Below are 14,147 nucleotides of genomic sequence, written 5' to 3'. Positions count from 1 at the left end.
CTAAAACAGGTAAGGCTATGTTAAACTGAAACAAGCGGAGGCTCTCTAGTATTTCACTTTTATCATGGTCATACCTTGCATGTATTGTATCTTTTGCTTGCAAAAACATATCTTCAGTGCCTACCACAGAAGCTAGCATACAATAAGCCCTAAAGGATTGTTTGCTGAACTGAAAAATGACAACTTCTGAAGTCACAGACATGTTCTATTTTTTAAACTTTCAACCTGCTGTTGGAGAAGGGCCTAAAGAAGGCAAGGGTACCATTTGGGGAGGCTTAGTTGGCATGATACAAGTACCGAGGTTCCAGAATACATCTGGCTTCCCTATTCCCTTCTGCTGTACCAGGAAAGCCAGGCAAATGGATTTCTAGTTCATGACCATTGGGCATACAGCCCAATCCCTTTACCATAACGTACTGCCCTGCTTTTCTCCCCAGTGCACACACTTCTTTTTTAAAAAGGTAAGAGAAGGAAAAAACAGTGTTTCTTTTAATTTTCCTTTGCCTGACAAAACTGCAGCAGTCATGGGGCCTACCACATTGTTGCTGCTTTTCAGGCAACAAAGCTAATGATTGTTTTGCAGATATGATTGGGGGCAACAAAAGATAATTTGTACATTTCAGAGTTAGTGGGAAGGAGCACTTGAGTCCTAACACATCTTTCAATTAATTACAATTATTAAAGAATAATCTCAGGTTTCTTGGAAAACATGAGCAGAGGTTTATTACATTTTTAGGAAAGTCATTTAAGGAACAAAGTATCAGCCCGACTCAGGTGACATACTAGAAAGGAGATAACAAAACTGAAAAACTTTATATGCTAAGCTAATTATTAGAAGACTATAGAGTGGACATGTGGCCTAGTGTTTGGGATGCCAGTTGGGACACTAGCGTCCTACATCAAAGAGTCTGGATTCAATTCCCAGCTCCAGACCTGACTCCAGCTTGTGATAATGCAGACTGTAGAAGGCAGCAGGTGATATCTCAAGTGGCTAAGTCTCTGCCATCAACAAGGAAAACCCAGATTGAGTTCCCAGCTCCCTATTTCAGCAAGGCCTAGCCCTAGGCTCTGTAGACATTTGGGGACTGAATGAGATAATGAGATCCCTCCCCTCCAACCTCTCAAATAAACAAAAAAGACGATAGATATCAAAGCATCTACTCATTATACATTACAGATGGTATCAAGAGAAATTAGAGTGTTTTGAATCGAAAAATATTAAACACAGCACAAAAATCTAATAATGTTATTATTTTTAAATCTATTTTAAATTTTAATTTAGGTATACAAATTTCATGGAATTCATATATACAGATTTAGGAATATAGTGATAACTTTCCACCCTACCCTATCACCCACTCACATTCCCACCCTTCCTCTTCCTCCTTCCTCTCTTATCCCCTCCCAATTTTTATAATAATCTACTTTAAGTTTACTTTATTATTTTTAAATTGTGCTGCCTTACTATAATCAATTAGTATAAGACAGATAGGAAATTACTTTAAAAACTGGAACTATTACAGAATGAAGAGATTTTCATTTCTGATTTGTATGAAATGTTCATCATAGGTCACATGTTCTTGACACACACTCAGGGATACAGAATAATGGCTTTACCACTGTAGCGGATGAGAGTCTGAGATGAAATGTGCTGTGGCTTTTAAAAGTCACATGTGGAAGTGTGTTACTTCTCAGACATTTCATTTGTCAATGCAAATAATATGGCAAAAATCTAACTTCAAGTGAATGGAGTAGTAGCATCCTATAATGTGCCCAGGAAAAGAAACAAAAATATCAAGAGAAAGGCACTAAGAACAATTCAACAACAATAACAAAATGACTTAAAAATGGTCACATGACATGAACAGACACCTCACCATAGAAAATACACAAATGGCAAGCAAGCCTAGGAAAAGATGTTTAACGTCATCTTTTAGGGAATTATAAACTAAGATGTCAGTGAGATATCAGTGTGCTCAAAATCTAAAACATTGACAATACCAGATACTGATGAGTTATATTGAGTTATGTCCTCACAGAAACATATACAGCAATATTTATAGAAACTTGACACATGTTCATATTCATTATTTATAGAAACAAAAACATGTTCATATTCATTTTAGCCATTGGAGCATCATTGAAATAATGAAAAATTTAAAGCTTATGACATAAAAACCTACTCAAAGAAAAATTCTACATTAAAGATAAATATTATGAATAATCACCAATTATCTTTCAGTAAAGTTGTCCAAGACTAGATAATTGAAAGCAACTTAACACTAAAATCACCCATATTTTAAAATCATAACAGTGGACAACTCAGTACATGCCTTCACAAGGGAGATTTTTGTCATTCATATTGTGATTTGGTAGATTTCTAAAACTGAATTTAAATCTAAAATATCCTTAATTAATAAACCCATTATCTTCATTTGTCCCAGTTTTGGAAGGCATCTGTAATGTACTTCTTCGAAGATAAAGCAAAGGCATTAAAATATTATATGGATACTTAGAAGTAAATGTAGAATAGAGCTTTGGATAATTGTTTAGTGTTCTTTATATGGGATTCTTCCCAAAAAATAAGCTTACAAACAATAACTGTTTTCTGGGATCACTTGACTGTCCTGTGGAATAGTTAGGTATGCAAGTGTCTGATGCAACATGACTGTAAATGGACAGATTTCAACTAGCTGCTAGTGCTATACTTGAAAACAGTGGTATGGTTCAGTTTTAGTTGCACATTTTAAATAGTATTAATGAGTTATTTTTTTCCCAGAGTGCTTGTTCAGCTCCATCTCTAGACATCTGACAGTCCTCATGCCACTTGGATGACAAGCCCTTAATTGACTGAATATTGCAGAGGAATCACACATGTTCACATAAAGAGGATAATTTTCTTGAACAGTTTAAAGTGATAACACAAGCAATCAAACAAGCATGCATATGCACACATGCATGCACACACATACATTTACATTACTACTTACATTACTACTATGGCAGAGAGCCACCACTAAAGGGGCTGCCCTCCTCTTTCAGGTTGAGGACTAACTCATCTTTTGCAGGAGCCTGGTTATCAGGACAGAAATTCTTCTTCTACAATATTAAAACGGCCTTTCCTGTCCAACCTATGAGAAAGCAACAGTCATAACACTCCCTTCTTTGATGGAATGCTTTTGCTTTCTCTATAACTATATTTTGAGAGGAAAGTCAGCAGGCATGAAAGCTATTGTTTTAGTCACTACTCTGTCATAAGTATGCTTTTTTTTTGGGGGGGGGGTAAGGGTCCCACCTTTAGGGAAAATGAACCTGCTTCGCTCTCCCTTTGAACTAAAAACTTTGTATTTTATCAGGTTGATAAAAGGGATGAATACACTTAGAATTGCTTCAAATTTTAAACTTCTAATCTGTATTTTAATGTACGGGCACCACATGCTAAAAATATCATTTAATTTTAAGAAATGAAAAAACAACATGAGATAAGAATTTAAACAGTTGACTTAACCTTGTCTAAGACTTTCAATTGACAGCTCATGCTTGTCTCCATCATATTATAGAATAGAGGACTTACAAAGTAACCATGGATAAACTATTTAAGATATCAATTTCTGCAGAGGAAAAATTGGAGCAATAAATATCTGAATTATTCTAAAAGCTCAGAAGTCATAAAAATTTATATTTCTTTGGCCCCATTTACTTAATAAAACTTAAATAAAATGTTGAAATGTTTACAATTCCAAATTCAGCAATCTGTTAGGAGAATCTCTTAACCTATTATAACAAATTACGTCACTCCCATGGCCCATACTTCCCTCAAATGTAAAATAATGAGGAAGGAATAGCTGGTATAAAAGTCTGTTACTACATGTGGCATTTTTCAAAACATTACTGTATTTTTCTTTAGGTAAGCTAAAAAATTTAGAGTGATTCATTCCAGCTCTAAAAGACTTTGATGTCTTTATCTCTATTTTCATGTGCACATTGGGCATACTAATACTACATGCAGAACTGCTGTGAGGTCATGATAATAGAAGAAGCCACATGAAATAAATAACTTTAACACAAAACATAATAGTAGCAATATCTAAATTACTAAGCTTGTTCTGTGTGGCAGGCTTATAGCTCTTAGAACAGTGCCTGGTATGCAGTGAAAGCTCAATTAATTATTTTGGCTGTTATTAATTAATCTTTAAAAAACAACCAATGAAGTAGATACTATTGCCAGCCTAATTTACACTTAGGCAAGAAACTGAGAAATACACAACCATGCAAGTTACACAAAATCATAAGCTAAAAACCACCACAATGCAAACAAAAACAGTGCAGTTCCTGAAAACAATGTCTTTAAACCTAAGTTAAAGTCAGATATAAGAACCAGGCTTACAGCCGCTATTATTACTACGTTTTTATAAAGATGAAAACAGTGTTTCAAATACTTGTAGTGACACAGAATGTGACCGCCTTATAACCAGGTGGTTTGACTCTGATTCCCATGTTTGCAATAATCTATACTGTTCAATCATATACATCATCCCTTCTATCTGAACATGTTACTATTTGGGAAACTGACTCCACATGTAAATTGACCAACTTATTTTCTTTTGCAAGAGGCAGTATCCTGAGATAATATCTTGTGTTTATTAAACATCACCTATTCAAGTTACAATCTACGCAAGTTTATTTAATGGAGGCCAGGAGAACAGAAATAACAATGATATACATCTCTACTGACTGCCTGAAATATGCATCATCTAAACATAAAACTTTAATATAAAGCCTACTAGTTTAGAATACAGCATCATGGTGGCTCTTAGCACTTATAAATATGGTAGCCAAAAAATGCCTATATAGTACTCTGAATTACACAGAAGCACAACTATGAGATCTCATTGCTGATTTCATTTCAAAGGTGTGTTCTCAGAGTTCACAGACAAATTATTTAATTAGTTTTTTTAAGTAGTTTCATTTTTCTGTTTCACCAGAAGGTTGAAGTTTTAGGAAGGATGAATGAAATCTATATATATTCTAATCTTTCCAAATATAATTTTCATAGCTCCAGAACAGAATGAAAATAGGTGGCATAACCCAATGAATTAGATCCTCAAAAATAACATACGAACTTCTCAGCCCAAAATCTATAGTGACATCGTTAAATTTTTGAAAATTAAAGTTATTTGGAACTTATGGAACAAAAAAAAACCCACCATGTTCTTTTCCAAATATTTGTGTAGACATTATAGTAAACCTTCCCAGTTTGTACCCATCCCCATTTTGTAAAAGGAATATCAAAAGGCACAGAAACTGATTCCAAGATTAACAGACAATCACTTTAAAGAGAACTTAGTCCTTAAAAAAAAAAAAAAAAAAAAAGATGAACAATGGTGGAAAATGCAGTGAAAACACCCCAGCAAACAAGGCTTCAGGAGGAGAAAAGAACCATCCCTTTATGATTTTAGTTTGGCGGTCTCTGCATTTAAAAATTTTAAACGGTTTTTCTCAATATCGCAGGTCATGCAAAGGTCTGATTTTCTTTCCTTCCTCCCCTGGGCCTCTCCTGAGGGACTCAGTTGCTTAAACCCAGGGCTAATTGGGACTCTCCCGCTTCAGCACCACGGACAGAAGTCACAGGCTCCCTGGGGAAAACGCACCCCAGACCACCACCAGACGTCTACTTTTCGGACAAAGCAAGAAACAGAAGGCACCTGCCTCGCCGACCACCTGTTTTCAAAGTCCCCTCTCCTGTCAGACATACCCGCAACTTCTCGGAGGGGACACTGAACAACTCCACGTCGCGCGCTGCCCTCGCCAGGCACAAAGGGAGCGCGGCGAAAGTGGAAAGCAGGTCGCGTCAGGCGCCCTCTCAGAGGGGAGACCCGGGTACGGGTCAGCGCTCGGCGACTGCTAACGCGTTCCGCGGAGCTCAAGTGACGGCCGCGGTTTAAAATGAAGAAAGGAAACAAGCACCCAAGGCAGAACGGGCGGCGGGCCACCCCTCGCCCAGTGGGGAACCGCCTCCCTTCCGCCACCCGGCGCGCTGAGTAAGAGGGCGAGGGGGCGGGGAGAAGGGCCAGGAGCAGGCCGGGGGCCTCGGGCGCGTGGGGGCTGGGGAGGGACGCCTGCTCACCGCTCGGGCTGTGGCTGGACCTGAGGCTCCTTCCACAGAGGCACTGCAGCATATGCACTCCTTTCTTCAGAGAAAGCCTAAGAATCTTCATGGAGAAGCGCGCCCGTGGGGTTCCTCGACTCCCCGCCCACCTGCGCTAATTGTCCAACTAAGAGGCGGCCTCCCTTCGGAAGCCGGGTCGCGAGTCCATGGTGCGCGCGTCCCAGGCGGAGGGTAGGGCGCACATGGGTCGCCCAGGGCCCCGGCGCGAGCAGCCAGCGCGGCGGGCGCCGCGGCCGGATGGCGGGCGCAGAGGAGGAAGCACTTCGCTCCGCTGGGGGCAGCCCTCCCGGGAGCCAGAGGCCGCGCCCCACCTCTGTGGGCTCGAACGTGACACTTTGGGACTTTCCGAAGGAGGCGGCTCGTCGGCGGGCGGGTGAGGGGACGGACGACGCGGAGGACGTCACAGGGGTTAGGGGGTCCCGGCGTCCGGAGGAGGGACGAGAACAGGGTCCCGAGCCGGCCCTGCCCTTCTGGACCCGGGGCTTGGGGCAGCCCCTCGGCGACGAGCGGGGAAGCCGGCTCGCCCTGCTGCCTCAGCGTCCCGCCGTCCCGGGCTGCGGGGCATGGAGGGGGCCGCCGCGTGGTCAGGGCGGGCGGCCGGGCCAGCCCGGAAGGCAGCGCTCCTGAGGGCTGCGCTCGGAGCTGGGGCGACTCCGGCTTGGGAATCCGGCGGAAGGGAAGCGCCAGCAGGAAGCGCTGGACCCTGGAGGCTGATGAGCGTCAGAAGCGACTCCCGGGAACCGGGGGCTGGGTAGGGAGGCGGGATGTGCAATAAGGAAAGCTCTGGGCTGCAGGCGAGGAGAGGGAAAGTGTGCCTAGGAACGTGAGGGGGGAGAGTCCGGACATCTGGCCTTCCCAGCTGGGGCTGTATGACCTTGGGTTAGTCACTTACCACCCTAGGTGTCTCAGTACCTCTGTGCGTGGAGGAGGGTGTGGAAATGAGGATTGGCAGCTTCGTGATCACTTGTCCTCGTGCCTTCCAGTCTCCTGGAAGAGCTTAGCATAGGTGAGGCCGGAAGCGAACGCCAGACCTCGAAGAGGGCGAGGCAGGCAAGGCCAGAAATCAGGCGGCAGCAGCGGTGGGCTTTAGTAGGCTCGGCCTTTGCCAGCTGGCGCCAGTGACCAAGGAGCTTCTCCCTAGGCTTACGGGTCTCGATTTCTTACCCCATCCCCAATATCAACACCGTGGGCTCCCCGCACCACCACCCACCCATTTCCAAAGGCCAACAGTGCCCTTTGGGAAGGGAGGTGGAGGAAGCACACACAGGATGTGGAGCCACGGAATAGGGCATCAGCCGAAGGCATCTCATGGGACAAGTGATCTAAGGAGACACAGCAGCAATACAGGGTGTTCAGAGTACAGACGCTGGAGACGAGTTCAAATTCCTACTTCTGGGTGACTTTGAACAAGTTACTCAACTTCTCTGTGTCTCCGTTTCTTCACGTTAAAAAATTAGTTACGATAGCATCTACCTCATCCAGCCTTTTTTAAGGATTAAGAGAACACTTACTATAAAGTAAGTGCTATAATGTTAGCAGTTATTTAGCCCTGACCTATATGTAGGGTTTGGGCCACTTTCACTTTCTGATGAATGATAGCATCCATACAGGTATCCAAATTTCTGATGGAATGCTCCAGGTAACACAGAGACCTCAGCAGCTTCCTGGGGGGCTCACTGCACAAAGCTTGTTAGAAGGTTTACCCTGACCCTGAACCAAACACTGCTTTCACCTTTACATCACTGTCTCGAGATTTCCTCCCACTAACTGGTAAGGGAGTAAAAAGGGTTCTCATCTCCCCTTCCCTCTTTTCTCTAGGCTAAACCCTCTAAGTTCCTCTCATGTCACCCCAAGGTTGAAGTGCAGGTTGGAGCTGTCTGGAAGAAGTCTCCTTTTAAAGGGCATGGAAGAAAACCAAGACATGAGGAGGACTTCTTGTGCCCACAGCCACCCCTGGTTCCGCACCCTCAGAAGCCCATTTCAGAACTCAGCTCCAGGAAAAGCCATCTGGGGTGGTCTCCCGGCTCAGAAAGACATGCCGAGGCCTCTTCTAGTCCCTGCTCAGTCCGGCTGTTCAGTGGGCTCACCAAAGTCCGTAAAGATTTTGCTGAAGTCACCACATTGTCATCACTGGGGAAGTTCTGAGACCCAGGGCCACCTGAGCCATGCACCCTTCATCTTTTCAGCCTCTGGGAATTAGTGAGAAACTTGGCTCATCTGGGGATGTACGCATCGAAATTCCCAATGGAAGGATAGACAATTAGCAAAAGGAAAACATCTAAAAATAGTCCCTGGTGCTGCAGCAGAAGACAGAGTTTTCCAGTAGTGCTCTCCTTCTCCAGAACTGAAGGCCTAGGGCTGTTGCTTTACTCTGAGAGAAGTGCTGTTGCTTGAAAACTAGAAAAGAAATAGGATAAGACCCTTGTCCCCTCAAGGGAGCTTCAGTTCATGTATGAACAGGTCCATACATGATCCAAAAACATGCCTGCTTTCTGAAGCATCAACTTCCATAGTTGCAATGAGCCTTTCGTCCCACCTGGCAATGCTGTTGCAGGGACTCAGTGGGGGTGAAACACCTGTAAGTTATTTAAAAGAACCTAATACTATTACCAATTTCCCTGAGTTCTAAGTGTTAGACCACTAAGATCTAACACAGAAACTGTATTATTTGATTATCAGAAACACTGAAGTGTGAATCTTCTGACTTCTCAACAGGACTGTAAACTCTTAGAAGGCAGGGCAGGAAAGTCGACTCAGTCATAATTAATTTGCAGAGGGCCTGCTGACTCCTTAAGTGGCTGCTGCAGCTTTTCCAATGAACGGGTACATTCATCTCAGGAAAAGTGGGTCATCCCAGTGCTTGAGAAAAACAAACTGAGGGATTACATTCAGAAATTTTTGTTACTAAACTTTCAAAAGTTCAGATTACACCAAAAAAGCATGTAACATTTTAATGCAAAATAGTCTTACTGTATATGTCAAAATATTTGTGGGAAATTGAATTAAAGGAAAGGTTTGTATTGGCACCAGAAATTCTTGAAATTCATGCATTTTTCACAATATGTGTTTCTTGTAAACATTTTAAAGATCCCCCCTCATCTTATTGGCATGTGATCAAAGTAGGTAAAAAATGATCAATATAATTTTATTATCTAGGCTTTTTTTGAAGTTTCTTACCTTTATCAGCAGTTTAGTGTACTAAGCAATACTCCATGTGATTGTTATCCTCTTACACATTTAGGCACATAACTCAGTCTTCCTAAAGTATCTTGAGCAGTTTTTTAAAAGAATTCATTTTTACAAGTACGAAAACATTCAAAAACAAGACAAAACGAATAGAAAATGTAGTAGCCAGGAGCATAGGGAGCTAAGGAAAATGAAATGTTTTAATTTGAGCAAATCAAAATTTTCTGCTTTCTATAATCATCCTCTAAGCCAAAATTAAATTTTTACTCACAATAATATTTTGTATTTTAAATTTTAAAATGCATTATTATTTTAATGACCAAATATTGATTTGTGTTAGTGTGGGCATTTGGCACGGGGTTAATATACTACCTGGGATGTCTGCATACAATATTTGAGTGCTTGGGCTCAAGTTACAACTCCAGTTTTTATTCCAGCTTCCTGTTAATTCATACCCTGTGAGGTAGCCAGTGTTGGCTGAAGTACTTAAGACCTGGGTTGTGTTCCGGGCTCCTGTGGTCTCCACTTCAGCCTGGCCCAGCTCTCACCAATGGGGACATTTCGGGGTGTGACCCAGCAGATGGAAAACTGGCTCTCTCTCTCTCTCTCTCTCTCTCTCTCGTTCTCGCTCTCACTCTCTCTGTCTCCCCTTCTCTTTTTCCCTCTCCCTCTCTCCCTGCTTTCTATCCCTTTGCCTTTCAAATAAATAAATAATGGGTTGTATGACTCTAACTGAATTCTTAAAGTTAGTCATTCTGCTTTCTAATGACTTAGACACCTTGGACCAATTCTAGCAAATGACTCACGAGTGAGTTGTCAAAATGAAATAATTTAGGACCTTCCAGAAGGAATGGGAAGTCTGGTACTTGATGATGAGTGATTTTGTTAAATTCTTTACTACCTCGATTTTGTTTTCTTTTTTAAAGGGAGTTATTTACTCACAATTTGTAGGAATTAACAGTAATTTGAAGGAGTTCTGAGATTTTTAAACAGTGGCTTAGCTACAATATTTTCTGTTCTTATTTAATACAGGAAACTGTTAACTCTTGGCATCAACTGTACAATTAATCAGTGTATTTATCTGCTTGGAAGCCTACACTGAATCAGTAATAACATATTCAGGATTTTGCCATTTTCCAAATTTTTGATAAGCACATTAATAGCAAAATGTCTCTTGAATGGAAAGTAACTTTACTTTTACAAACCAACACTTAAAACATTGAAACCAGTATGATATCTAACATGGTATATGGGTTCTATGTTATGCTTACAGCCCATTGACTCTGCAAGGTAGCAATCGTGGCTGCAACTCATATCTTAGAAAGACCTTCAGCTCTGATCAGTACAGGCAGCAATACTGATGTTTTTAGATAATGTGACAAAACAGCCACCTGCTGCTACCTTACTTTATTAGTGATATACGAACCAAATGACTTTTGTTTTCAAAAAGATAATAAAGTGTGTTTTTAGCTTCTTCCTCTTGTTCATTTTTCAGTTGTTATTGTTGTCCTTCAGTTGCTTCTTCCTCAAACTTTCTATTTTTACATAAGTTTTGACTTAAAGAGAAGTTGCCAAATAATCAAGGGAGTTCAGGTGTACTTTTCAGTCTCTTTTCTACATTAATAACCATATCACCAGTATGCAATATATAAATCTTGGAACATCTGCACTGCTGCTTTGTGTGTGTTTTTTTTTTGTTTTTGTTTTTGTTTTTTTTTTTAATCAGGCAGAGTGGACAGTGAGAGAGAGAGAGAGAGAGACAGACAGAAAGGTCTTCCTTTGCTGTTGGTTCACCCTCCAGTGGCCGCCACGCTGCAGCGGGTGCACCGCGCTGATCCGAAGCCAGGAGCCAGGTACTTATCCTGGTCTCCCATGGGGTGCAGGGCCCAAGCACTTGGGCCATCCTCCACTGCACTCCCTGGCCACAGCAGAGAGCTGGACTGGAAGAGGGGCAACCGGGACAGAATCCGGTGCCCCGACTGGGACTAGAACCCCGTGTGCCGGCGCCGCAAGGAGGAGGATTAGCCTAGTGAGCTGCTGCACCGGCTGCTTTGTGTTAAACTACAGGGGCTGGCACTTTGGCGCAATGGGTTAAAGCCCTGGCCTGAAGCGCCGGCATCCCATATGGGCACCGGTTCTAGTCCTGGCTGCTCCTGTAGTTTAACACAAAGCAGCAGTGCAGATGTTCCAAGATTAATTCTATTCAGTTTACTCAATTTATATATATATATATCATTGATAATGAATATTCTTGAGAGACAATTTTTTTACTAGAGTTATATGCAGTTGTTGGGGTCTTTAGCTTTACAGAGTCCAACCAAAATAGTATTTTCCAAAGGGTTTTTGGTTAGTTCTTTATTTGCCTATCATCTTCAGTGTAACAAATTATTCATTTGTAATCCAGTTTTTTACTGCATTCCATCCTTGTTGCATTTTAACTATTTCATTAAGAATACACAACTTTATTTATTTATTATTTGGAAGTGCAAACCATTGCTATGGTGTTTTGCAAAAATAAAATAAAATAAAATACACGCCAATAAATATTCCTCCCTCATTATCTGGCCAGTCCCCATTCCATCTTTCTTTCCATTTCTTTCCTAAGCATTGTCTATAAGTAACCAGGTTTTTTAATTTGTTCATTTTTCTGTTTCTTTTGCACAAATGCACACACTTCTCCCTGATAGTGGCCTTTAGGTTGTTTCCAGTATTCTGCTATTATAAACAATGTTGCAATAAAAAAATTGTGTGTCGTATTTTCATATTGGGGATAGGCCTTCAAGATAGACTCCTAGAAATGGGAAAGCTGGGTCAAAAAGTAATCATTTAGGTGGTTTGGTTAAATATGACTGAATTTCCCTCCAGAAGGCTTATATGAATTAGGATTCCTACTAGCAACATATGAAAGTATCAGTTTCCCCAGAGCTTTACCAACACATTGATTATTGTCTGCCTCATTTTTGTTCATTTCCTTGTAATGTCTTAATTTATATGTCTCTAATTATTAGTAAGTTTGAACAGTTTATCATTGGAAAGCTACCTTTGGGAAGAGAATTATCTATTGCCACTTTCCCATTTTTTTGTTAGAACAAACATTATTTTTCAAACTCACTTTTATTTCTTTTTTTTTTTTAAGATTTATTTATTCATTTGAAAGGCAGAGTTTCAGATAGAGATGGAGAGACAGAGAAAGACAAATCTTCAGTCCATTACATCACTCCCCCAAACGGCCACAACAGCTGAGGCTGGGCCAGGCCAAAGCCAGGAGCCAGAAGCTTCATCCTGTTCTCCCACATGGGTGGCAGTGGCCCAAGTATTTGAACTGTCTTCTGCTGCTTTCCCAGGTGAATTCGCACAGAGCTGGATCTGAAGTGCAGCAACCAGGACTTGAAACAATATTCATGTGGGATGCTGATGTTGGCTAAACCCACTGTGCCACAATGCCAGCCCCATCAATCTCACTTTTTTTTTTTTTTTTTGACAGGCAGAGTTAGACAGTGAGAGAGAGAGAGACAGAGAGAAAGGTCTTCCTTCCCTTGGTTCACCTCCCACCAAATGGCTGCTACAACCAGCACACTGCGCCAATCCGAAGCCAGGAGCCAGATGCCTCCTCCTGGTCTCCCACACAGGTACAGGGCCCAAGCACTTGGACCATCCTCCACTGCCCTCCTGGGCCACAGCAGAGAGCTGGACTGGAAGAGGAGCAACCAGGACAGAACCGGTGCCCCAACCGGGACTAGAACCTGGAGTACTGGTGCCGCAGGTGGAAGATTAGCCTAGTGAGCTGCGGCGCCGGCCAAACTCACTTTTAAGTAACATATATTTGCCACTAGGAAGGATATTATAGCTATATTGAGTTGCATTCATTTAACTTTAAAATGTTTGAGTTAAAAGTATGTAGGGTTTCAAGGTATGTTTTAACCCATTCATTCATCCACCTTCCACCAAAATATTCAAAACTAAAACTATTTTCCTTGCTGTAAAATGCTAGGAAAGGGGGGAAAATATGTAAAACAGTAAAACGCAGATTTGAAGTACTGGTAGCACTATAGCACTCAGTGAAGGAACAGAAAAGGAAATAGTTCATTCTACCTTTTGAGAGTGGAAAATAAGCTGTTAGAAAAAGCTGTATAGAGAATAAATTTAGAAACCTGAGCTACCTTGAAGGAGATACTGGCATTTAAATATACAATGGTCAAAGCTTAATAAATGTCACCATCTTACTTTCTAACCACATTTAATAAGTACCACCTCCACCAATAAACTTTGCTTCTGGATAGAATCAGTGCCCAGAATTGACAGTTTTCCTCCAACCATATCTGACATTCCATCACTATTAGCTAAAGAGCAATAAACCTCAGAGCACTATACATACATCTTATCTTACCAGACTGAAAAAAAAAAAAAAAACAGGCAAGGAATGATGTAATTATTATAGTTCTTTCCTGATAAAAACCTGCTGGTGTCAGTTCAATGAAGAATTCAATGCATTTCCTCCAGTCTTCCCACTCCCCTCAGCCCTCAAGTAGATAATATGCCCAGGGCTTGCTGCTGCATTTGGATGACATTTCTCTTCTAATAGCACTACAACAAGTTATTCTGAATAAACATGGAGCTTGTCATCTATCAGAAACATTTAAAAATGAGTTATCTGAGTCAAGACAAATGGAAGGAAGATGTTTTTACTTTATCATAGCCAAGTATGTACTGTTTATTGTGAAAAATATCAAGTCAATCAATCCAAGATAATTAATACTTATGAATTTCAAAGAAAAAACATTTGCTCATTAGT

General features: G+C 41.4%; 1 protein-coding gene across 2 annotated transcripts in view; it reads right to left on the bottom strand.

Annotated features, from left to right (window-relative positions):
* FGF12 (fibroblast growth factor 12) overlaps window positions 1-14,147 on the bottom strand; it is a 596,835-nt gene that overhangs the window by 407,164 nt on the left and 175,524 nt on the right. Inside the window, exon 1 of one of the 2 annotated variants that reach the window (XM_008266665.4) lies at window positions 6,128-6,388. The exons of the other annotated variant lie outside the window; for it this stretch is intronic. Within the exon in view, the coding sequence (XP_008264887.1) occupies window positions 6,128-6,218 (91 nt within the window). The 5' untranslated portion in view covers window positions 6,219-6,388. Of the gene's footprint in view, window positions 1-6,127; window positions 6,389-14,147 lie in introns of those variants that run through there. 2 annotated transcript variants of the gene reach the window in all.

Source organism: Oryctolagus cuniculus, chromosome 4, assembly GCF_964237555.1.
Source record: "Oryctolagus cuniculus chromosome 4, mOryCun1.1, whole genome shotgun sequence".
NCBI lineage: Eukaryota > Metazoa > Chordata > Mammalia > Lagomorpha > Leporidae > Oryctolagus > Oryctolagus cuniculus.
This window is presented reverse-complemented; position numbering and strand designations above follow the sequence as displayed.